This window comes from Polistes dominula, unplaced genomic scaffold (genome assembly GCF_049000335.1).
Source record: "Polistes dominula isolate Pdom_NZ unplaced genomic scaffold, Pdom_raw_medaka contig_27, whole genome shotgun sequence".
Classification (NCBI taxonomy): domain Eukaryota; kingdom Metazoa; phylum Arthropoda; class Insecta; order Hymenoptera; family Vespidae; genus Polistes; species Polistes dominula.
This window is the reverse complement of record NW_028300906.1, coordinates 4108305-4134713: the sequence shown is the minus strand read 5'-3', so window position 1 is coordinate 4134713 and position 26409 is coordinate 4108305. Positions and strand designations below refer to the sequence as shown.

At 34.7% G+C, this 26409-nt stretch overlaps 3 protein-coding genes across 6 annotated transcripts; 2 read left to right on the top strand and 1 right to left on the bottom strand.

The window, feature by feature from the left end:
• Window positions 1-99: 99 nt before the first annotated feature.
• unc80 (unc80, NALCN channel complex subunit) lies at window positions 100-20632 on the top strand. Of its 2 annotated transcripts, XM_089179520.1 has the most exons (50): window positions 100-414; window positions 683-788; window positions 884-932; window positions 1074-1100; window positions 1184-1204; window positions 1309-1454; window positions 1567-1714; window positions 1828-2059; window positions 2124-2221; window positions 2303-2386; window positions 2508-2585; window positions 2659-2798; window positions 2866-3270; window positions 3352-3527; window positions 3615-3802; window positions 3871-4013; window positions 4781-4810; window positions 5900-6032; window positions 6141-6332; window positions 6473-6614; window positions 6770-7144; window positions 7214-7785; window positions 7858-8038; window positions 8109-8250; window positions 8331-8440; window positions 8510-8700; window positions 8764-8979; window positions 9081-9486; window positions 9578-9835; window positions 9911-10403; window positions 10459-11089; window positions 11165-11345; window positions 11446-11624; window positions 11704-11952; window positions 12035-12308; window positions 12398-12702; window positions 12774-13199; window positions 13284-13502; window positions 13575-13720; window positions 13782-14106; window positions 14181-14501; window positions 14577-14835; window positions 14911-15117; window positions 15230-15580; window positions 15663-15950; window positions 16023-16121; window positions 16671-16683; window positions 17992-18110; window positions 19270-19418; window positions 19490-20632. In XM_089179520.1, exons 2-50 carry the CDS (start codon window positions 703-705, stop codon window positions 20018-20020), a joined length of 10734 nt encoding a protein of 3577 aa, XP_089035646.1. In that variant the 5' UTR covers window positions 100-414; window positions 683-702; the 3' UTR covers window positions 20021-20632. The 2 variants fall into 2 exon arrangements, 1 of the variants encoding a protein (XP_089035646.1); XR_016178911.1 differs by lacking the exons at window positions 16023-16121; window positions 16671-16683; window positions 17992-18110; window positions 19270-19418; window positions 19490-20632 and having other exon boundaries at window positions 7196-7785; window positions 15415-15580; window positions 15663-15767.
• On the bottom strand, window positions 20304-22842 carry LOC107067538 (carboxypeptidase Q). Of its 3 annotated transcripts, none has more exons than XM_015323149.2 (7): window positions 22697-22842; window positions 22189-22558; window positions 21958-22108; window positions 21601-21850; window positions 21273-21513; window positions 21025-21207; window positions 20304-20943 (listed from the first exon to the last, which is right to left on the bottom strand). In XM_015323149.2, exons 2-7 carry the CDS (start codon window positions 22524-22526, stop codon window positions 20670-20672), a joined length of 1437 nt encoding a protein of 478 aa, XP_015178635.2. In that variant the 5' UTR covers window positions 22527-22558; window positions 22697-22842; the 3' UTR covers window positions 20304-20669. The 3 variants fall into 3 exon arrangements, with proteins under 3 accessions (XP_015178635.2, XP_015178634.2, XP_015178633.2); XM_015323148.2 differs by having other exon boundaries at window positions 22665-22810; XM_015323147.2 differs by lacking the exon at window positions 22697-22842 and having other exon boundaries at window positions 22189-22690.
• A 272-nt stretch (window positions 22843-23114) lies between these two features.
• Window positions 23115-25335, top strand: LOC107067544 (E3 ubiquitin-protein ligase RNF181-like). Its single transcript, XM_015323156.2, has 2 exons — window positions 23115-23555; window positions 23620-25335. Exons 1-2 carry the CDS (start codon window positions 23250-23252, stop codon window positions 23752-23754), a joined length of 441 nt encoding a protein of 146 aa, XP_015178642.1. The 5' UTR covers window positions 23115-23249; the 3' UTR covers window positions 23755-25335.
• The last annotated feature ends 1074 nt before the right edge of the window (window positions 25336-26409 follow it).

Sequence of the window (26409 nt, the reverse complement as noted above, 5' to 3'; positions counted from 1 at the left end):
TTCTGAGAGTCGCGCGCGCACATTCCCATCGTTTCCACGGCGTAGCTAACGTCCCTTCCACGATACTCGGTTAGTCACGATCCTTGCATCGTGGTGTGATTCACCCTTCGGTCTGGGTACTACCTGTCGACGAAAATCATGCAAGTGTGTCACTAGGCCGAGAGAAACTGACACGTGATCTTTATACTTTGTGCGCCAGGTTCATCCGGTGTACCTATCATCCTGTCCTATCATAAGACATTAATGTTTTCCCTAGTTTATCATTTTTCTTCGTTATTCCCGCGAATCCTTTTTAATTAGTTTTAGCGAAAACACATTTCGCGAGCTAACTAGCACAAATTTTCACGCGAGAAGATTATTTATGATTGGTTAATCTGCAACATGTTCATCTTCTATTTTTCGTATTAATTTTAGGTATGTAAATCTACATCTTCCTATGCGCGCCGTTTTTTTCTTTTATTATAAATTTAATTCCTATAGAATTAACGTAGATCTTTAAATGATAAATTATATGTTAATCGAATTAAATTTATGTTAAATGAATTTTGAATTGAAAAGAAACAACTAAAGGTAAAACACGTGACAATGGTGTGGCAATCATGCTAACGAAGATGATCGATTTTCTATTAGCACAACTCAGCCCGCGTAACGTTCTGATATGCAAACCCTAAACGTTTTACAGGTTTACATTATAATAAAAATATGGAAAGACGCCGATCCGTCAATGGCATACTCAACGAACACACATTACCCATTCCCGTTCAGATTTTCCTCTGGCGACAATTGAGGTACAAAAATGTTTTCTTTTTTTGCATCTCTAGATGCAAACAAGAAAATAATGGATCGTTCCGAAGTAATTGCTTCAATGTATGCATCGTTACAGGCCTTTCATACGAATGAAACTTGGGAAAGTACATGAAGCATCTTGCACGGTAATATTTTGGATTTTAAGATTTCACGAATTAGAATTTTGTAGAATTCATTTGGTAGAATCAAAATCAAGTAGACAATAATAATTGTTTCATCATGATATTTGACAATCTGATTTTTTCCCGTCGACCTACCACCTGCAGCATTGCCAACACGTGCCAGGTCATCACGTAAGTTGAGTTAACCCACTCAAATGTAATAATGAATATTTTCAATATTAATTCTCATTTGTTGTCTTTTAATGAATAATCAGGAGATGAAAGAAGCATGCACGGTTAGTATATTTCAAGCATAAAAAAAAAAACAAATATCCCTAATTTCAATGAATAGAAAAAAAGCTTATTTTGATCGGGATTTTTTTTTTTTATATTGATGTAGTCTTTAGAGAAAGTGTTGGTCCAAAATCTTCACAATGATCTGCCGCCATCGTTGAGCACGATATTGGGCGCGGTGCCACGTTGGCGTTTGATTCAAGCCGCTTTACCTTACGTTCTTCACGCGACAGCCAACCTTTTGCACAATAGGTGAGCCCTTTTATCTTCATATATTTTCCTTTTTTCTCTCTTTTATGCATTCGCCTCCAATCTAGCACATTCGCTTTTCACACAACAAAGGCTCTTATCATTGCTCTTTAAGGAAGGATCTTCAAAGTCTTGGTGCAATGGAAACAACTCTTCTTTATATTCTTCATTGGATTCTTCTTGATTCGGCTGAGGAGTGTATCGAAGCTGAATCAGATTCTGGAAATCCTTTTCAATATTTATTTTCGATACCAACTATGACGGTGAGCTTAAACAATTGGTTACTAACTCAAAATCGTCAATACGATGATTTTGAAAAGAAGATCATGGTGTTAAATTATGTTTGACAATTTTGATTTTTGATTTTTTTTTCCAGCTATTCGTATATCTTTTTGCTCCACTTTGTAATTATTTAAAAGACATTGATTTCAAGACAAATCTGAGATTGGAAAATGGATCGAAGATATGGACTGCCTTGTACGAATGTCGGCACCCTAATACAGCTTGCTTCACCACTCATTGTCGTGTAAAACCTCGTGTATTGTGGAGTCGATCTTTCAAGTTCGTGCAACATCATCAATTGCCAGACGAAGTTTTTGTCGGTGGAAGTGAGTTTTTATGATTTTCATTTTGTTTATTTTTTTTACTTAAACAATAATGTTCTAATTACAGACAACGAAAGTCCATCTAGTCAATCAGTGGGTCCTACAATGACCGATCAAAATATTCCTCCGAATGTTTCACAGACTGTAACGAAACAAGACGAGGAAGTAAGTTATAGCCAATAAATTGGATGTTTGATAAAATATTTCAAAGAATTTATTTTTAAAAAATAAATTGCTTTTTAATAGAGTACTTGGGTATCATCGCCAAAAGATACTGCGTTTCCAGAAACGATACCCGAAGAAAGTTCAGGTGGCGAAGATGAACACGTGGTAAACAAATCGTTTGCTTCTATAATTCTGTTAAACAAAAATTTGTAATATTTTCGTTAAGCTTCTAGAGGTAATTCAAATATTTCATTTTATTCAATTATATTTTTTTGTACATATGTAGGTTATATTTAGATTATCATCACTAGGTGAATCCGATAGAGGTATCGACGGAGTAAAAGAAGTGTCAACCATATTCGCAGTGAGTTAATGAATTTACAATGAAAATTTGCCAGATCAAATGTAGAGCAATGCATTGTCTGTTACTGCTGCAGGATGAAACCAGCATATTTCACGTTGCCATGGGTAGAAGTACCGGTTCCTCTAAGCCAACGCTTACGATAGAAAAAGTAACAGCAATTTCCGGATTGGACAGTTGTAAACAATATTTCAGGAAGCCTTCTCAAAGAGCAAGGTTCATACTTAACGATAATATCACATCTTAATTATAAGAATATAATTTTCAATTAAATAATTTGCAGTGGTGAAAAAGAAAAAGAAAAAGAAAAAGAAAAAGAAAAAGAGAAAGAGAAAGAGAAAGAAAAAGAGAAAGAGAAAGAGAAAGAGAAAGAGAAAGAGAAAGAAAAAGAGAAAGAGAAAGAGAAAGAGAAAGAAAAAGAGAAAGAGAAAGAGAAAGAGAAAGAGAAAGAGGAAAAGCCAACTAAGACGGATAAAGAGGTGGAAAAGGAAAAGGAGAAAAATAATTCAAAATCTTCAACTCAACAACAAAGTTCGCCAACCGATACTTCGGGACAAACTGCTGAACAAATTCTCGAAGTTGATATTCGGGCAGCAACGTTTCTCGACGTGGCCGTTCTCAGATGTCTCTTTGTTTCTCAGTGGCAAGAGGAAGGAGTATTTTGGGCCTTACAATTTTTATATCATCGGTTAGTTACTTGTTATTGTTTTAAATGAAAACTTGTATAAAAATATTTGTAATGAATTTGTTGTTGCAAATTTGATTTTAGATTACGCAGAATAAACGAAGAAAGTTCGGTGCAACAGATGCCCCGTCGTCGTAGCAATTCCTTACCGATACCCAAAATCGAGGTCTCGATTTATCAGAGTCCTGAGAGTAAGAAAAAAGATGTTTCGAAAGATTTCATTGAGATACCAGAAGTACGAGATGTCTCTTTGCTGGCGGGTATATGAAAAAAGCTTAAATACAGATGGTAGTAGTGTTCCTCCAACAAATTATCTTTTCCCAGTACAGAGTTCGGCACATTTTCAGAATTACCATGTCTGACCTGCGAAGGTCACGAGGGAGAGTCAAGTCATACCAGACGTGCTAGCGAAAAGACGAAAAAACGTATGAAGATGGCTGACCTAAAAGCTTTTGTCGAGACTAAGATTTTATCCAAATCGGAGAAAGCTCTTGAAAAGATTGGTCAGGAAGACACTAAGATGCTATTCGAACAAGTAATCCTAAATCATACTTTAATAAAAAGATATTAGGAATATCGAATATAATTTGTTTGTATTATTAGGACAGTCATAGGAGTCTCGATACAGGTGATGATCAATTGACCAGACCAACGTCAACTAGCTCAAAAATCTTTGAAGCTAAGGACGTAGATCGTATGAAACATCCGACTAATTTAGTTAAAGGAAAAAGCATGCCAAGTTTAAGGTAGGTTTCTTCATTTACGTGGATTATAAAAACTCTAGATTTTCATTTCTTCTATTCTACTTTATATACGACTTTTTCTCTCTTTAACTTTTGACTTTACTCATTGGTTCATACATATTTATATACACAATATACATACATAAGTACTTACCAGTACTATTTGACAATTATCTCACATGTACTTCGACAATATATATATATATATATTTTATAAAATATTAGTATCATCGTAGAATTAAATGTATGCGTGTATAAATGTATGTGTATGTATCTATGTATGTATGTATACCAGTAACTTTGCGTAGATTAGGATAAAATATTCAAAGATTCGAATTGAAAATGTCCTGGCGAAACAAAAAACATTAAAGGACTTTTCGTTGCGCTTAGGCTGTTTGCAATTAAAAACAATAATGCGTTTCGTTAGAGCGATAATAAATTTCTTTTTTTTTATGTAGATTACTATCAGTGTTGGGTATTGGATCGTTGTTATTTTTGCAAAATTCATAAGGCAGAAAAAATTAACAATATATATGACGTCTTGTTCTAATTATAATGATTTAAAAAAAAAAAAAAATAAAACAAAAAGAAGAAATTGTACCCAACGCTGAAGAAATCAAACGACCGACTGAATGCCGGTCAAACGTTTTATAAAATTAGCGCTTACATATTGATAAGCCTATCGTAAAACTTGTGCGTAATGTCTTTCTCTGTATGTGTCTCTTTTCTCTCTCTCTCGTTCGCCCTTTCACCCCCGAACTCGTGCTCAGCTGCTTGATTAACGAGCTGACCGCGGGAGGGTAAGTCATCAACGTCACTCGGAGGAAGTTCCGTACTGCAGTTCGGTTCACACGCTTCTTTTACGAGCTTTTCGCTTCCGGTAGGGCGCACAGTTACCCCACCTACCTACCCCCGAGCCCCCCGACCCCGCCCCCGACCCCGCCCCCTGAAACATAGTCACACAAAATAAGATTTACTTATCACAAATTAGCACATCGACACTTTTAATATTTACAATTAGTATTTGAGAGAAATGCATCACGAATCCTTTTTTTTTCCTTTTTTTTCTATCTCTTTTTTCTATTTCTATTTCTCTTAGTCATTTTAACTATCGTGTGCTCTTAAATAGCTTTCGTCCCTTCATACGTTTAGGGATATCGATCCGTCGTAGGTTTATTCGCACACCGAACACGATGATTATGTGTACCCGATTAATAATCCTTATTTCCACACTATACTCACTTACAACACAAACGGTAAAAGCTTTTTCATTTCTTAGTATTATCATTCCCTAAATGCACAGTGTGTAAAAACAAAATCATTTCTTAGTTTTTGTAAGTAAATAAATAAATCACTACCTAATTCCTTCAATACAAATTGATTATTTTGCTTTGATAAATTTACCGCTGTGCTAATATAATTCGTCGCTTCGTTCATGCTAAGTTGAATTTAAATGAAAAAAAAAAAAATAATAAAAAGGGATTATATCTGAGTAATTAAATGACAATTAATTGTATTTTAGTGCATGCAATTAGATCATTCCATCGATGTTGCTTCAAATTCGATTAGAAATGTGATGAAATTTTGTTTGCGTTAATATTTGACATCGATCGATAACAACATTAAGCGTATTCGAAATTACGATAATTTACGAGATTTATCGAGTTTGGGGTAACACCTGTAATTAAATTTTATTAAATGAAAAAAAAAAACCCAGAAAAACCGAAAAGTTTCTAAACAAACTCCAGCATGTTTCGCGAAACAAGAGGCACACGATAGTAAATGAAGGATGTAGTGCTTGATTAGGGCTCTCTTTTTTGGCAAGTGTGGCATGGGGTAATGTGAAATATTTCTATGGTGGTAAATTCCTGATCGATTAAAACTCGTAGGTACATTGGTGACACTCGTATCGAGAGGAAACAAAGTCGATTTTATAGCCAATCTTACACCGCACCAAATCCTATTATTACCGTCACGGAACACACGCCTACACCATCACCGGAATACATGAAACGAATGCAGGTAATAAACATAAATTAGATTTTCATTTTTTCTGCTATATTTATCCTGGATTTAATTTTCAATTATTTCATGTTTTTTTTTTTTTTTATGGATCATTTATATAAAAAGGGATCGATCGATAGCCAATTAGATGCTATCAGCATACACGGTGGAAGATTGGATTTCGAAAGGAAACCGAGCCTTACCAGATCTCAAACAGATTCTAATATTACTTACATGAGTGACGAAGTGCCAGAAGCACCTGGTTCAGGCAGTTATATCACTAAAGAGGGTGATATCGATTACCAAGTTGTTCTCAAGGTAAACGGGATTTTTTATCTCAAAGAATAATTATAATATTCTCGATAAATTCCAACCCTTTTTGCATTCTATAAATTTATCGTAACTTTTCTTTTCTTAAGTATTCTGGTTAGTGACAAAGTTGTTCTCTGATATTTTAGGCTGTTAACTCGGTTGCATTACGTGACAATACTTGTTGCACGGCTCGTGTTTGCGAAAGTATTCTGAACCTTGTTGAACTCTTAATGGATATGGGTGTGATGAAACAATGTCTTCGCGATGAAACTATGGGCAGCAATTTAGGTGCAACATTGTTGATTCCTATTTATTTGATGAGGTAGAAAGCCAAGTTTACAGAACACGAATTTAAAAAGAAATCGGTTTCCTGTTAACTTGGCTTTACCTTTGTAAAACAAAAAATATATTTAATGTTAATAATAATTGATAAACTCCCTTAGGGTCGGGTACAGGAATGGACAAATCGGAAAACTTACGAAAACATGATTCTCCAGTGAACGATCAAGAAATTAGACACGATTCAAATGGAAAGAATAAATCAACAGCTCATAATCTTCTGATGAATTGCGTTATCAGAGTACTAAGACATTTGGGTTGTCCACATGGATGTTCCGATGGGATTCGTGGACCTCATGCGGATTTCTGTCGTTCTCAGGGACAAACGATTTTAGGAAAATTACATCGAGCAAGTTATAAACAATTTTCGAAATTTCTGAGAACGATGATACGCGAACAACCCATCTCGGAAATCTTAGACTTTTTTCACGCATACGTTGGCTTCTGCGTCGATCCAACTTCGTTGCTATCTCCATTAAGTGAGTAAATCCAAACGGAAGAATGTAATTACTACGAGAATCGTTGATCAGTTTTTCAATTTGTAACAGATCAAAAACGGGGTTCGAACAAGTCACCGGATGCTGCATCTCAAGGTGGTTATGCTACGAATTTCGGTGCTGGTATGATAGGCAGTGGTAGTAGCAATGTTGGTACTACGAATACTACGTCTCATACAGGAGCAACAAATACAGGAACAACTAATATCGTACCAGTGACCGCATCCTATGGTACTGGCAATTACGGAGCTCGTGGCATCGAGGGTCAAATAATGAATTGTGTTTTCAAAACTCTTGTGACTCGATTTATTCAATCTGCCAAAGAATGGAGATCCCATGAAAATATTGCCCTTTATTGCGATCTTAGGCAATTCATGACTTACGTTAAAGAAGCTCACGGTGGTATATTTCGACGTGTTGCCTTAAGCGGCATTTTAGATTCAACCGATCGTCCCAACAAACGTTGCAACAGCAAAGTTCAAACAACTCGTGTGATCAGACACATACACCAATCGGATTTAGAAGAACACGCGGATATTGGTGGTGATACTTGTTTCACGGTCGATGACAGAGGCACCAGAAAATTTCTATTTAAGAAGAGAAGTACTTCTTCAACTTGTGCAGTAAGTTTCTTATTTCATCAGTATCAGGTTTAATTAAGCTTCATTAACGTGCATCGTACACGATTTTTGCAGAGTCTACTTGAAACTGAATTGAACGAAGAGAATTCGAAAATAAGTCAAAGTCCATTAGGTAATTTGCGAAAGAAACATCACGTGTTAACGCCTAGACAAAGTGAACGCAATTTAGGAATTGGAGAAGTGTATTTATCAGGAAAAATGCGAAAATCAACTCGTTTTCAAATTGGAGGTATTGGTAAGTTGTTAATTAATTGTTGATCAATTGTAGCTGTTTTTGTAAATAAATCGATGAAATTGATTTGTAGTCAATTGGTTTCGAAAGGAGTATGGAAGAACTGATTCTACAGATAGTCATGAAAGTAGCGAGTCACCAACGGATGGTAGTTTCGTAAGACAACCGAGTTTGCATTATGGTCATCACCGAAGTACTTCTCGAACGAGTCGTGGGTAAGGATCTTTCTAAATATTTCATATAAGAGCTTGAAATTATAAAAAAAAAATCATTGTTAAGAAAAGAGTTTTTGTAGAGTTGGACAAACCTTACAAAAAGCACGGCGTCGTATGGAAGATCAATTGAACAAAATTGGTTTTGGTAAAAGCAAAAAGAAAGAAAGTTTGGAAGAACCACCAGGTAGCTGTAAGTAATCTACTTACAACTACTTTTATCATTCAAAAAGAAATTAACAACAATGAAATGTTTCAATAGATTTTAGTAGAAGAAATTCCATGGAACTGGGCGAAGCTTCAAGGGAATCCGAATTTGTAGTTTTAAAGGAAAGAAGATTGGTACCTCAAACGTCTATCTACGATGGAATGTTAAGGTTTTCTTTTCTTTTGGAAACATGCCAACCTGGCACTTTCCCCGACCATCATTTGATGGCTGCAATATTAGATCTTGTAAGTTAAACTCTACTGTATTTTGTATGAAATAATATTCTACAATATTATTTGCGATTTCAGCCTTATGCACCTGTAGTTTCTCGTGCCTGTTTGATATTGGAATGCGCCCATTTTGTGCATCAATGCAACAAAGGGCATTGGCCGACGTGGATGAAAGCTAACTTTCCTATTTTTCGACCATCCGTTCCGATGAACAATCGTAATGCATCGGCTGCTATGAGACGAATACATATGTTGCAGAGAACTGCGGGAAAATTATTTTATCAGTGGGCAGAGGTTTCTTCATTTTTGGGATTACATTAGTAATATTTAGAGAAAAAACAAAAATATACAACCATTTATTAGTATTACTAAATTAGGAAATCATTTTGGAACAGGCAATAGGCGCGAGATTGGAGGAATTATTAATCGAGGATAAACAAAATATCGATCAGGTGATTTCTATGGTTTCTGATGAAAGTAAGCAACGTGATTTGATCATCGAAGATGAAGAAGAGGATTTCCTAGACGAAGCAAGCATTAATTCTTATGGATCGCAGTGTCCAATAGCATTGCGCTTGGTTGCGTGTATTCTTCTTTTGGAAGTAACAGCTTTTCTAAGGGAGACTTATCGGACATTACCGAAATCCAGTAAACATTTAACTAGGGAGCGTCCACCTCCTTGGGACAGAATGTGCAGCAGAGAAGCGAATCGAAGGTGGAGTGTAGCTCTTTCATCGATGGGCCATTCTCAAACTTCGGCCCAGAGTCTTCAATCGATTGCTGGAGATCGTGAAATGACTAGTAAGTTTATTAAACAAATAAGTTTAATTAACAGCAAGTAAAGACGAATATTATTCTCAATGAAATATTTGATTTTGCCGAAACGATACAGCCGAACGTAAAATCAGTTTCGTTCTCTACGAACCTGACAACGAGTCAGAAGGAAGCAGTAAATCAACAGTTACGATTCAAGGAGAGGAACAGAATATTGAGAAAGATAAAGGTAAACGGGCACAGGCACAGGCACATCAAAGTAGGCCAATTTTGTTACGCCGTGGTACTGGCGGTACCACCACAGGTTCATTCAAGAAGAGAAGCTTAAAACTTCGGCGTGGAACCAAAGAGGGCAAGGATACAGAATGCGAAGCATGTAGGAAACTTTTTAAACAAGTGTATCAATAATTTCTTTTCTAAAAATATCTCATAATTATGATGTTTTTCTTAGTTACAGTTAAACGAGCAGATTCCATACAATCGAAAAGAAAAGTAAGTTCATTGTCCGACAGAAGCGACACTTCTGAACCCGGTGGTTTAGGTGGCGAGGTCAGTGGTGAAGAATCTCCCGGAATTCTCAGCGATGATCAGCCTCCGGAAAGTCCAAGCGACAGCAATGAAACTGATGAGACCAATAAAAATTTTCCTTGGATGAAGGTGCTAGTACAAGTATCAAATTCCTTCAACTTTTATTGCTCCCATCAAAATTTCTGCCATCCATTTTGTCATCGTCGTCAAATGCGTGCTAGCAGTAGACTAATCAAATCCGTTAGGAAGATTTACGGCGAGGAATTTGGAATATTGAACGGTACAGGTATGTTCGATGCTGACAGCGATAAAAAAGAAGATGGCAAGAAAGATAAACGAAGTCGTAAGGTTTCCGAACAAACTAGCACCCAAGTATCACCCGTACGAAGAAAAGATAGCGTAGGACGAAAGTACAAGTAAGTTTTGATATTTCTCCTATTTCCAAAGAAAATGAATATAAATCAATTTCAGAATTGACAAGAATATGGACGGATCGCAATCAGGTCGATTATGTCAAAGAGATTCTTCCAAGGATTTGGCGGACCAAGATTCAGCCGACAAAGGAAAGGAGTCGTCGAAAAACTTAGATGCAAAAGCTGATTCTGAAGCAGAAACCCCAGCGATTCTAAAATATATAAAAACACAAGTAAAGGATGCTTTCCACGCTCCTATGGCGACTTTGGTAAAAGGTGCAGTTGTGATGACCGAGGATTTGTTCGTGGACGTTCTACCTGTTGCTTGGGAACTTTTGTTAGAGTCCAATCAAGAAGTAGCTGCATCAGCAGCATCTCTGTTTATAGTGGCAGCTGTGCGAGCTCCAAATCAAGCCAGCGAAATAATGAACAATGGTCTTCAACATAGCAATTCCTCGGTACGAATAAATGCTATCTTGAGATTTCAAGTTTTGTGGAAATTGCGTTATCAGGTATGGCCTAGAATGGAAGAAGCGGCTCATATGACTTTTAAAGTTCCACCACCTGGAATTGAATTTACTTTGCCATCTCCGAAAATTGGCATCGAATCTTTACCAGTTGTTGACCCACCTTGGATGCCTCAAGTTAAAACTAAAGTTGAAGAAGTTACCATTAATCAAGAACGTCATGTAAGTTCATTTATATTGTTCAATGTAATAGAATACTAAACAGTAAATTTTTTATGAAAATTTCTAATACGGCAGAGATCATTGGTGACGGCAACAAAAACTCGAAAGAAACAACAGACTGAGTTAATTAAAAGGGCTTTGCAAGCTCAAGACGATAAAAAGAGAGAGGAAAGAGAAAATTTTCTAATAACAACAATCCCAATTACTGTTCAAGCTGCTTACGAACCTAGTCCAGTAGGAGATGATCATGATGAAGGTATCTTTATAAAACTTATATAAAATATTTTAATTAGACAATGCTATCCTCTTTTTGGTCTTATTTGGAACACCCCATATATAAAAACCTACGGATTTAGGTAATGTTGGAGATGAGGATGGGGGTGAGGCAATACCTAGGAATACTCAACATCATGGTCAATCAGCCCTGTCATTATTTCCATCTTCTTTGTGTTCTGCTATTGTTCAAATCATAAATTTACTTGATAACGCCGCGGTATCTGATGATGGAAACGCGGTTTATGAAGTTGCATATCAGGTATGATTTTATGAATTGTTTAACACTTTCTATGTTCTATTTATTACAAAATGTAATAATGTATGCGTTAAATTGTTAGGTGATTTGGGGATGTCTTGTAGAAGACAGTGCACTTTTCCTTCGTTACGTTTTGGAACGTCTTACAAGGGATAAACAAGAATTAATGTTTAAGATCTTACGACACCTTATTAGATTTGTCCCAAAACTACCACAGCAAGCAGCCTTTGCTTTATATAATTACATTATTGGATATGTGATGTTCTACGTTCGTTCACCTCATGAAGAAGGCCAGAAATTAATTGGTACTGCTCTGTCTATTTTATGGATGGTACGTTTTTCGTTTGTGATCTTAACTGATTCAAAAATACCTACTCGACCTATTCTGTTAACATTAATTATTTTACGTTTAGGTCGTTCATAGTGTACATGGCATAATGTTCAAGGATTTAAAACAAATTCTTCGTAAGGAACAATGTGATGCATCAATTTTGTTAACAGCAAACGTTCCTTCAGCAAAAAAGATTATTGTTCATGGACCTCAGGATGTTGACGCTGCTGGAATACCATCTCAGTTTCCGGTACAGGAAGATACACAGTTTTGTCAAATATTAAGGGAATCTTTGGATTTTTTTGGAATCGAGGAACTCAAGCATAGAGAATACTTTCTTGTTGATTATAAAACACGTAAAGATTTTTTACCATTTTGTATTATTATAACTACATACTTTTATTCATGATTTCTGGCTTATCTGATTATCTAAATATTTTTCTAGATCAAATACATAATCCATCATCTTACGTTCGAGATTATTACTTTTTTAAAAGATCTCAGTATCCGCAGATACAATTGGTTCATATGAAACCTGAAGATGCATTTAATGCGCTACAACGACGAGAGCTTATTCACAAGTTCGTTGAAATTGGAAAAGTTTTACTGACATGGGCAATCTTGAAGAACGTTGACATGGTCGTACAGAGAGTTGTATTTCTACACGAAGAACTCATGAAGTTACCATCCTTTCCTAGAAAAGCATTAGAAGCGGATTTAGATCTTTACAAGGGCGGTGAAATAGGAAGAGTAAGAAGAACACTTTTATTCCAAATAAAATAATCGTCAAAATTTGTATTAGAATTATTTGTTGTGTACAGGAACTTCTTGGATTAGACGTAATGCACAAATTCATGTGGGTTAGACTAATAGCCAGAATGTTCGAAGCAATGGCTGGAAATTTTGCTTACTCGGGAGACATTCATTTATTTTTAAACGTGTTGAATGGTGCTGTTATACTTCACAGCGAGGATTCCTGCATTTTACGATACGTTATTGCCACTTACATAAATTCTGCGCATAATTTTAAAAATATCTTTTCAACCAATGGTTATCTTTTGATAATGCCAACGTTGTTACAATTGTACGCGACTCATCAAGCTAACAAATTGGTTACCACAACGGTGGAATATGCGGTTAAACAATTTTACTTGATGAATAGGAAACCATTTATTCTTCAAATGTTTGGAAGCGTGTCAACGATATTGGATACCGACGAGACAAGTGTTCATGGAGAAGCTCACAAAGTAATTTATATTATTGTTATTCTGTCAATGCAATTTGTTTTACATAATCATTAAAGTAATTACAAAAGGTTGTCAATCTCACAGGTACCTTCCACTTGTTTATTCAACTTGTTACTGAGTTTGGAAACACCATCACCCGATCCTTTAAATATTGGAGAACTGGTGAAGGAAGAAAAGCCTTTGAAAGCTATTGACTTTTGTTATCATGACGAGAATGAAATGGTTACTGTTCTGGATTGCATATCGCTCTGTGTTATGGTTATTGCTTACTCTGCTGACTCTATTCGAGGACAGCAAATGCTGGTTAGATAATCCTTGTATAATACAATCCTTGAAGGAACAATCGATATCTATTAAATTTCTTTTTGTTTATAGATAATACTAGAAGCAATATTGCCATGTTACGTTCAACAGATTCAATCTCCTACATACAACAAGGAAGGAAAAACAGAAAAAGAAATAATCAATCAATTAGCTATAGCTGTTAAAACATTGGTTAATAATTCAGAGGCTCTAACAAAGTAAGTATAATATTTTCTAGAAGTATTCTGGTATAAAAAACAATTCTTTCTTTACTTTTAGGTACTATAATGGACCACAAAAGTCAAGTCCTGAACACAAGGGATCCAGTCAAAGGAATTATGGTAAAGGTCCTTATTCTCCAGGTGTTGATTTTGAGGATGATCCACATCCCACCAAATACATCGAACATTCCAAAGCAAGAAATTTTTACGACCGCGATGACGACGCTGAGAGTTCTCATAAAAATGAATTTAGGAGACCGCGCGATACTTTGCTCAATATGGTGGGAGAATTCGTTGCACGTTGTACCATACGTTTGACAGAATTGAACAAGAAATCTCAGGATGGTAAAACGATTGAGCTACTTGATTCCAAATGTCACGTGGTATGTGAAAAAGCTATGAAATTATTTAAGAAAAGATTTTTTAACTGCTTGAATTGATTAATGTTTGTTCATAGCGATTAGCCGATATTGCTCATAGTCTTTTAAAAATTGCCCCTTACGATGCTGGAACAATGGGCTGCCGTGGTTTAAGAAGATACATGAACGACATATTACCTTCCACCGAATGGTCCAACGATGATATGAGACCAGCTTTGACTATTATTTTACGACGACTTGATAAAACCTTTAGCAAGATCCATAAAAAAGCATCGATCAGACGAAATATTAATTGGTCTGCAGCAAGTGATCTTTTGAAAGGCGTTTATGAAACCCTTGCAAGGTGTCCCTATATAGCACACTTTCAATACTTGAAAACTTTACTAAGTACATGCCAGGTATTGAACGAATTAATGCAATACTAATAATATTATTTTAGTTATAAGAATTAACTGTTATTTGTTTATTAACAGTCTCTAATTATTGGTGATACTCAACCTGAAGATGTCGTATCTGCCTCGTCAGCTGCACTAATGAGTAAAATACCACCACAATACTTTTGTTCAACAGTTTTACGTCTAATAGCGTTACACGTGATTTCTCTCGGTGAGGGCTACTCTTTGGAAAATGTTTGCAACGGTCAAGCCATGTTTTCTAGTCAGACGAAGACAGAAAATATGCTTCTCAATTTATTGATACCATTATTTCTACGCGTTGGAACCGGGCGAAAAGGTAGAATAATCGACAAGTTGAAAACAATAGAAGTTTGTAGAAACGATTGAAATTATTTAATCTTTTTGTTTGTAGATGTTCCAAAGTTGAGACAATCGGATATAAGTTTTGCATTAACAGCAGTTTTAAATACCCTCTGGCCCCCAACGAAGGCGACAACAGTAACTGTTCAGACTTTAAAAACAACTGTAGATGCCAGACCTGGTAGTCTAACTTTCGCAGCTAGAGATTCGAAAACATTAACTAAAACATCGTTAACTTTGTATCAAGTTGCCTTTTTAGGTGAGGTAACAATCATCCAAAATGTTCACATCTTTTTTAGAAAATGTAACAATTTCATTTTGATACAGCTGATGATGTGACACGTTCATTTCTCTATGCTTTATAATTATAGCTCTTAAGATTATGACGATATGCTTTGAAACTGAATTAAAAATCGAATGGCCAAAGATCTTGCGTACCATGCGTTTGTTGAACAAACGAAATGAGGCGTCCATATATTTGTGGAACTTCATTGAATTCGTTGTTACTCATCGGACAGCTTTGTATATTCAAATGTTGCCATTCATTGTTCACAAGGTTGGTCAAACGCCTATTTCCGATCACGAGAGAACTATGCATAGTATAATACGTGAGAAAATCAACGGTAATTCTACGACTGTCCCTAAATCTCGGGGAACTCTTCTGACAGACCTCATTCACGAACTGAAGGATCTCAAAGAGGAAATAGAAAATCGACGATTTGGTTTGTAGTCGAGTTATTTTCAACAAATCTTAATCATTCAAACAAAGTCAAATTATTTGATTTAATTGACATATGTCTTTAGACGAATTACAACCTGAACCAAAACGAAGTGTCGCTGATATGCATGTCAGTGAAGGACAACCTCGTACTCAAAGACCATCCCTACTGATTGAATTATTAACAGGAGGAGGAGGAGATTTGGGCTCTCGAACTCACATGAATCGGACTCCGACTGAAACTCCAATATCACATTCAGCTACTGTATCACAATCGATACTACATTCAACTTCACAAACAGGTCATTCGAATAGTACCATCAAGACTTCAGCACCTAGTAATGTTCCGTCAAATGGTACACATATTGCTCGTGGTATGTATCATCCAATAACAATAATCAAACATTTGTTTTAATGTTGTTTAACATTGTGTTATTTAATATTAGGATCTATTTCGAGCACAAGCGTAGGATCGTCAACTTTACGGGAGGCAAGTGACGTTACCGGTATCGGAGAATTTAACAGTGAACGACAAGCACAAACAGGTATTCCATTTTTTCGACAGAGATTTATATTAACATATTATTATATTGTCGGGTATTGAATTCTGTCAATACAGCCGCAAGCCTCTGCAAGCAAATACATTTTACTGTTACGTCGTGAACGTAAAAAAAAAAAGAGTCATAATATATGATAATGATTAAACACACTGACTCTTACCACAGTTGGATCGAGCCATTGTCTATAGGACACTGCGGTTCTAATTTTTTACTTTTGCGCTCAAAGTTGGTTCCATGTTATTTTGAAGCGTTTAGCTTTTTTCATGGCAACCCGCCGCATCGTTTCACTTTTCACTCCGTTAACAGCGAGGCTTGCAACGAGGCTTTTCTTCTTAATAAGAAAAAACAAAGCAAACAAATTTAAAGACAAAAATAAAAGAGAAAGAGTTCAACCCGAGAAAAAATAAAAGTCAGGGAATGAGTGTTTGCTAAGGCTCGTCGAATGTGTTTGTTTCGAATGAAATTTGTTCGTTTGGGCCTCTCTGTTCGGTTGTTTGATTGACACATTTATCATTGCGTTGCTTCCATTGCTAGCTAGGGAACAAAGGTAAGCAGACTGATTCTCTCTACATCAATAAATTCTAATACGATCTACGATCTATATATTATATATATATATATACATATATTTATATCCCGCTAATGTGTTACTCCTTTTTCACGCTTCTCATTTTTTCGTAACTTTATCCATACTTATTTAATTCGTTGTACTTTTATTTGTTCTTTTTCTTTCTTTTCCTTATCCTTTAACTTCACATTCTAATTAGGATCGTAAGTTTTTCTACAAATGTTTACCGTGAAACGACTTATACATATAATACAGGTTTTTCTAATCATCCGAATCTATTGCAAATCAAATTAGCAAACATTTAAATACCTCTGTTAAATAAATATACATATACAATATTTCTATGATTTATGAATAATTTTTAAGTCATTTCACAGTAGCAATTTTGAAATGATCACTCTGTTTTTTATTCTCTATTTTCTCTGTCTATCTTTCTTTAAAATACACATAATTTTTCTATAGTAAATTCAACCTTACCAAACTTATTATATAGCAGTATTTAGACAATGGTAATGTCCAACAGTTGGTATCTCCTGTTAATCGTTGCATAGTACGTTCTTTACTACGTAGTTGCTTCGAACTTACTGCGCTTTCTATTTCTTCTTTGTAAGGAAAATTGGGTCTCTACAAAGAAATACATATGTTCATCAATTATATTCTGCATTGTAATCATGACAAATATTCGTAATGCATCTTAACTATCTCTCTCTCTTTCTCTCATTTTCTCTCTCTTATCTATTTCTATCTTTGTCTCTTTGTCTTTCTCTCACACTCTCTTCTACTCTCGAATGCTTACAATATATTTTATTAATGACAAGAGTTACATTTGTTCGTTAATTGCTTGAAGCGACCCTATTGCTTTCTATAAAGCACACGACACTGAAAAGATGACATGCATTTTAAGAATAAATCTCGATCGAAGCAACACCGTAGGTATTTTACTTTTAGGAATATCCTATGTTACCCCAAACACAACGTCAATCATGAAACATTACTTCGTTGTTAAGTCACGACAATTCATTTTTTACGAAAAACAACGTAGGATTCCAGGAATGTTCAATTTAATATTGAAATTTAGCTCGCGTACAAGGAAAGGATTAACAATTGATAGTACGCAGACAACGATCTATTGGGATTCTCATTATGGTTGTATTAGTTGAATCCCAAATGGAGATTAGGGTTGATCGCATTCCTTCGTTTATCATCTCTATCTTTCTCTCTCTCTCTCTCTCTCTCTCTCTCTCTCCCCCCTCATATTAGATGTTCGATGTGGCATGTTTCAGATAGATCCCAACCATCTTCTGCTAACGATGAACGTAACCATGTTAAGCCTCATCCTATATTACTTCATCAAAAGGCGCCAAAACTGCGCTTTGTATCTTCTGTAGAGTATAGAAACTCATCAGGTAAATCCCACATCCCTGTGCTTTATTTTTTTGATACGTTAATTTTAGAACGGCGACTCGTACGGGAAATTATTTCGCGATAAGGCCCATTAATCGTTATTATTAATTTTAATAATCAATTGACAATATGGGTTCGAATTATTTGGAAATTTAGCGTATCTTATTCCTAAATATCGATAATTCAAATCTTCTCGATCGATTCGGCGTCCTCACGAAGATTTCGATAATGCAAAGGCAAGTAAATTGTATTATTTAGATTTTTTAATTATGTGTCTGTCAAATAAATAGACCATTTTTCCAAAAGCAATTGTTGACGATAGTCGAACCAAAAAGGTATGTCTTTGCACTTAACGATATTCGCACATTATATATTTAGGTATATTTATGATTATTTAATATTTAATCTAATCGTAAGAGGGTGATAGAATTAGGGTGTAAAATATGTAAATACATTTGCATGTAGATGATAGAATCTAAAACAGATTAATAACGATAGAGCACGAACAATTAAAAATACTAAATTATTTTATATTTTAATATCAAAATTGAACAAAATTAAATTGATTATTTAAAATTTGGAAGTAATAAGAATATTAAACGTATCAAATCCTCATTTTAATACAGTGAACTGTGAACTCTGTTCATTCGCATGTATCATAAATCACTATCCGATGTATGTGAGTTATTTGATAATACTGATTATAATAATTAATATCCGACTATATAGTTTAAGGGATATTTAACTGGACTCATAAGCTGTTATTTATTCTCTTCGCTGTAATCATTGCTTTTTTACACATTTAGCACACATACACGCGTGCTTTCGCTTCCTATCAATTCTTCTCTGACGACTAACTAATTAAACAAAATTTATTAATCCTGGACAAATGAAAAAAAAAATCATACATAAATGAAACATACTTGAATATAATTAATATTAACTAATCAAATTTATGCTTGTTAATGAGAAAGATAACTAGGCTTCTTAAATAGTGTGCTATGTATTATATTAACAATTTTCAAATAATCTCTACTGTCATACATTTCTAAGATTGATAAGTATCTCGTGGTATTCCAACAATCAGCATGAGTAGATAGAATGTATAAATAGATTTGTATAAAGGATAAGAATATAAAACGATAACAAATACTCTCTTAGGGGAGACTATCATGAGCCAACTGAGCCCGAACAGTCCGAACGAAGACAGTTCAGGAGAATCCCGTCTAGACAGGCCTCGATTGCAACGATCCATGGGCCAAAGCAAGAAGACCTTCCGATTGAGAAAGAGTCGAAGATCTCACGTTGAGGTACCCTTTATGTCTTACAATTAATTTGTTCTTTATTAGTAAATGCATAACAAATGGTTTTTGTTCTTAAGTCTCAGATGAAACAAGAACAACAGGATATGCCAATAAATCAAGGTACAGTTCAGACACCACCACCAGTGCCAGCAATGGAACCTTCGGTCTTCAGCATTCCTTCTGATTCTTCCTCGATTCGTTCAAGACGCAGTTTGTCTACTCGGCAATCAGATGGTGATAGAGGAAATAATTTAGATCAACAACAATTTCATGCCTTACAACTTCAGCACCATCACTATCATCACCATCATCATCTTCACCCCCAAGTGTCGGACGTTTCTTGGGATGAAGATACTTCGAGCACATCAGGTTATCGCGAGTCCTATAGTATGCATCTAGAAAGCGTTAACAATGCTCATTCTCAACCACCTCTGGCATCGCCTGATTTAAACGACATGCCTTCGACCAGTAGCACTACTACCAATTACATGGCTTTTGATGGTAGTTCTCCTGATAGTTTAATGAACGGCAGTGGTGGGGAGAAAACTATGTCTCAACATTCTCTTCTTATGGTTTTCCCAAATCAAGATGAAGATACTTTAATATAAATAATTAATGTTGTTTTCTTTAGCCTCGTGGTAATCTTACAAATTATTTCTCGTTCTTGTTGGTAGTATTCACTACAATAATAAGATAGCGACGAACGAGACTGACGACGTACACAATACGACTAAACACATACATACACACACACACACATATAATATTTGGTTATTCGAGTTTATTAGAAATGAAAATATTTTGAGTGAATGATGTGCATTAGGTGCTAATATAAAATAAATGAATATATGTCAATTATTAACTCGGTATGGAATAACGTTAATACCCGAGTTGATAACGTATTATATATTTATTCATTACAATATAAAGATTACAAAGATTAAAAAAAAAAAGATCGTACGTATCATTTATTGTCCGTTGACCGGAAAGACCAATTTAAGAAACGAGTGATATCATAGCCTAACCGAAAGTCGTCTTGTCCAAGCATTTGTTATATTCATCTACATCTAGATATAAAGTTGAATTTATAATCGTTAGGCTGAATGGCCTAAACAAATTATATTTGTACGCACGGCGCGGATCCGTGCAAGTGAACAAGTAAATATGAGAAATGTTACAAGTTGGGAATAAAGATACGTTATTCGTACCTGGTATCAACATTCCTAGGTAAATAACTTATTTCTATTTGCCTATTTTTCATTTTGAAATTATATCAAGTGATTTGTGCCGAGGTAGATCGATACTTATATCAGCTAAAACGTAAGACACTGCAGCAAACAAAGCTGTACCCATGTCGAGAGTTTCTGGATTTTCAACTAGCATAGTATCTGCGTTAGAATGATGATAATAAAAATATTTATCATTTTTGTTCCAAAGAGATCCACCAGGCACGCCAGCTTCAATCCAATACGAAATATCAGGTCCAGCATTGGGTGTGCGCACTTTCATCTCTCCCAAGGGGGACATTAGTCTTTAATCGATAGAAAAAATAGTGACAAACATTAAACACATTTAATATTTGTTTTATAAAATATGAATAATTATCGCTTACTTCAAAATTTCTTGCAAAACACATCCCACGTATGGTACACCAGTATATTCAATACCCAACGGAGTAAATGTTCCAATATCCGATTCCATGACGAATTGCAAGTTCTTTTCTTCAGCTTTGTGCTGTTTCACGTATTGGCCTGCTCCGATTAATCCCATTTCTTCAGCAGTCCACATAATCATCCTATTAATATCAATATTATAATAATAGGGTTTGATAGTAATGAATATCATAGTAGAAATTATTACCTGATAGTTCTACGAGGTCGATAATTAAGTTGTTTCAACAATTGCAAGGCATTCCAGGAAATAAAAGCACCACCTCCGTCATCCATTGCGCCTTCACCCACATCCCAACTGTCTATATGACCTGATACTACCACAACACCTTCCGGTTTGTCTCTACCGCTTATCTCAGCGACGACATTTCTAGATTCTTTATCTGGCAAACTGTGTGCATCCATTTTTAAACGTATTATTATATTTTTATCTGTGAAAGAAAGTATACAATGATAAAATTTTATCAGTGCATTCTTATAGATACAGATTTATAATATTTTATATTTAATTTATTTACGCCTATTAGCTATTCTTCTCAAAAGGGTGGAATCCTCGGCTGTAATACAAGCCGCTGGTATTTTGGTGATATTTTCAGTATAATCCATCATGCCTGTATGTGGTGTATATAGCGAAACCGGTGTTACCGATCTGATAAGAACTGCAACTGCACCAAATTCAGCAGCTTTCGATGCTCCGGAGGAACGATATTTAACAGTTTTGTCATATGAAACATATTTTTCGTTGAATACGACGATCTTGCCAGGTACCTAAAACAAAAGCATAGCGTAATAAGTATTGTCCTAATGGGGATGATATTTTTATGATACCAAGTATCAAAGTGAACATAAAATTCATCAATGTCATTTATATCTACCTCATTCGCTCTACTCTCGAGTTCGGCAAAACTATCCACGACTATGGCACTAGCTGTTATCCCTTCTTTCGGAGTACCAACGCTGTATCCTAGTCCTAAGATTGCGATGTTTTTCCTTCTCGGTTCGATAAGCGTCGCAGATTCAAATCCTCTGAAATATTGGGTTGAAATATTAATGAAAAATAAATTTGTAATTATATTTGGAATTAGTGTTAACAAATTTTGACATACCTCACCCAATGAGGTACTTTAACAATCTCTCCGTGAACATTTTCCAATTTATAAGATCGCGATTTATTTAGAACATAATCGATCGAATCTTCTAATACCTGCGTACCGGTAAACCTTGGTCCAAAATTATCCACAAAATCTGCTAACTCTTGCCACGTTCGTCCTTTGAAAGTTCCGGATAGAGCTTCGCTAATAATATTATGTACCATCGGTTTATATGCTTTAATCTCGTTTTTTAAATTAATCGACAAATTACATTTTTCTATTTCGTTATTATTTATATTATCTGCTTTTCCGATCGTTTGCGAGAAAAAAATATCCAAAGAACGATAAGCCATTTCCCAATAATACACTTCATGGCTCTTCTGATCTATAGGGGTGTAAATTTATCAATTTATATATGTATTTATATTACAATCAATGTACAGAACTTAGACATTCTATAGATTGATCGAGCAATGTATATAATGTCCTACTCGATTAAAGAGAGACTGATCAATTGACGTACTGCGTTCTACAAGAGCTTCCTATGTACTAATTTAATCTTCAATTGACAGTGGCTCTTAAAATATCGGACCAGTGAAATGATAAGAAATCCGATTGAGAATATCTATGGAGCTGCTTTGATATCATTTAATGTATAGTTCCAATAAAACTATTTTATTGATATTTTAGTATTTATATAGGATAGATTTTCAGTTGGTACGTTATCAAGTACTAGTAACCAAAGAATACAGAAGTACATACAAGTAGACTTGTATGTAGCTTTGTTATATCTCTGTATTCTTTCTAGTAATCAATTTGCTATTGATAACTTACCAACCGTTGGTAAATGTTACCAACGAGTATAGTGAATTTAATTGAGAACATGTCTACGATTCTCTCTAGCGTTTTCTGATCAACATGTGCAATTCGCATCTGTATAATACAAATCTATGGACTAACAAATGGAAACACTCACTGTCAGTATGACTAGAGATTTTTGTAGTGACACACTCACTTAGTTATTTGAGTAAAGAATTTACAGTGAATACTTTAAAACATTCGAACATTTGAACAAAATGTCAGACTATTTTGACGAAATGGGTTGGAACCCATTAGGCGATGGTGAGGCACCAAATCATTTATTACAAATGGTGCGATTATTGAGAGATTTTGGTATGTGGGAATTGCTTGGTCAGGATAAAAAATTGCCACCACCTGCATCCAAAGCAGCATTGAATAATCTAGAAGACATCAAAATATCTTCAAATGAATCAAAACAGTGTCCTGTTTGTTTGAAAGAATTCGAAGTAGATAACTTGGTCAAAACTTTACCCTGTCGTCACACTTTTCACAAGGAATGCATTATTCCGTGGTTAGAAAAGGTATGTAACATTATGAAGAAATAATGATCTTGATATTGAAGTAATTTGAAACTTTTCATTCAAGACCAACACATGTCCGCTCTGTCGATACGAGCTACCAACCGATGACGAAGACTATGAAATGTATAGAAAGGAAAAGAAGAGATCTGCAGAAAGAGAAAAAGATCTAGAGACTTTACATAATTCTATGTTTATGTAGTGAAATGCACAAGAGTGGTAATCGTTCAAAATTTAACAAATTTATAAAATATTTATCTCGTCGAATATTTCATAATTACTAAGAAATATAATACGATCTATAAATGTTACCGACGGCAGGTAAATTCGACTCGATCTAGGGAATTCGATACTTCTCCTATCGTTACCAGGGTACAATCATTTAATTTACATTAACAATTAGTCATATTATATATGCTTGTATTTATTATAAATAAGATTAAATAAAAATTGAATGAAAGTAAATTAGTTATTGGGAATAGTTAAATTAGATTTATAAATAAGTCATGTAATTAATAATAGAAAGTACAATTAATCAACGAGTATAGGTTAATAAAAAGCCGATGATTATTAATAGGAAATAATGTTTATTATACAGTGTACATATTTATTAACTTCATTTATTTTATTTCTGTTATAAATTTTATATTAATAATTATATTATATGCTTTGCCGAGCGACGAATGCCTTAATCAGTGTGCGCTTAGACTATAACAATCTCCGTAAAAAGTATAGAAACTTCTGGTTTTTATTTTGTTCATTTATTATTATTATTATTTTTTTTACTTTTTAATTGCCTCTATCTCTTTCTCTCTTCTCCCTGCTCATTCTACCTCTCGCTCTCTCTCCCTATCTCACTTAATCTTTTTTTTCCCCATCTAGTTCTTCGTTTTTTAAACCCTGGAACGCGACCATCATTTGAGTCTTTACCCAGCAAAGAGAATCGCCAAAATATGTCGCGCTGAAAACGGCATAATCGTTCGGCATATACAAATAAATAATAGTACTGTCGAAGTTAAAGTAATTGGCGGTTTATTCTTTTTTTTTTTTCCATTTTTCTTTCTTTTTTCTTGTCTCTTATTTTCATCATTTTTTTTTATTATAATTATAATTATTATTATTATTTTTTTTCTCTTATTTTCCGTCGGTGATGCCATTTCCGAAAGAATGGCACGTATCGCCGCCGCGCCCTAAAATATTCCTTTTTTTCTTCGGACGCGGCCATTTTCCACAAAAATCTTCTCCCTTTATCTCATTTGCGAATAATACTTAAACCCTAAGGTTTCAAAGTATCTCGTTTTATTAATTATTTATATAATATGCGTAATAATATAAATAATGTCGTTAATATACCTATCATAATTACCGTTTCTTTAATAATAAACTATCTGAATGGTATATTTTCTTTCTTCTAGTGGCCATTTCCGTAATAGCTAGATTTTTTTTTTTTTTGTTATTTATTTATTTATCTTTTTATGTAGTCTGTATATGCGAGCTCCAAGTGGGATAAGGTACGTCGTACAGAGAATTTTATTCGGCTCGGCGTTTATTACACATAAGAAAGAACGGAAACGAAAAAGACGAACCCAAACAATGTCCGAATACGGGAACACGTCTGTGGCGCGAAAATACGAACGTCGGGGAACCTTACTTCGTTTGCTGATACGTGACAACGATTTTTCATCATATATGATATATATATCACATCCTACGATTCCTTTTCTTTCATTCTTTCTTTTATCGTCCCATTTTATTCCTGCATATATATATATATATATATTTATATGTAAAGAAAAAGAAAGAAAGAGAGAAAGAAAGAGAGAGAGAACTAACTGATTCCCTTTCTATCCATCATTTTTGTTTAACCCTCTTCTTATAAACTTTCGTTTGGAACGATAGACAACGACGACGACGACGACGACGACGACGACGACAATAAAACACTAGGTTCTAAAGTTTCATATCATGATTTCGTCACGATCATCTACGAAGTGAAGGTTCCCACGAGGTACGTTCAAAAATTCTCTACATTTTACATATTTCACCGTGTCCTAGTCTTGATATAGTATAAATGTACGACGTTGATTTATGTCACCCAGACTTATTTATTTTTTTTTTTCATTCGTCTCTTGGTGCGCGTGTCCGCGTGTACGTGTTTTGTGTGTGTATTTCGTGTATGTACGTACGTATGCATATTTTCATTTTTCATAGTATTATTTTCACTTAATGTAAATTCCTTTATTTCTTCGTCTTCAATCTCTTTTTCATCTTCTTCTTCTTCTTCTTCTTCTTCTTCGCGTTATCATCATGGTTATTTTTCTTATTTGTTTATTTTTATTTTTTATTTTTTGGGTTTACTTTATTTATATTTCAAACGTTGTTACGCGTTTTTCAGCCTCCTAACGTAAGGGTTAATTATCTTTAATTTTATGCAATGTATTTTAGTTATCTTTGTTTTTTTTTTTTATATCTTCTTTATAATAATAATAATCATAATCGATAACCATAATAATAATTGTAATAATAATAATATTAACCGTCATCATCGTCGCGCATGTGTACATCGTGATGTCTCTGTGTCTTTTATTTTTATATTTAACCTTGTATGTATGTACGTGAGTTAGAGTGTGTAGTTATGTGTGTTTATGATTGCGCATCTGTTAGTATCGTGTTAGAGATCATAGCTCGCGATGATGCTGTTAATTCGTCATCATATCGATATTACATTATTAATATTATATTACACGATCCTTATGAAAATAATAATTAAAAAATGACATTTTTCTCGCGTTCGCGCTGTCTTCGTTTCCAAAATTCCGGTTCGTCGTGCTAATAGGTCCCACCGGTCCTCTCATTC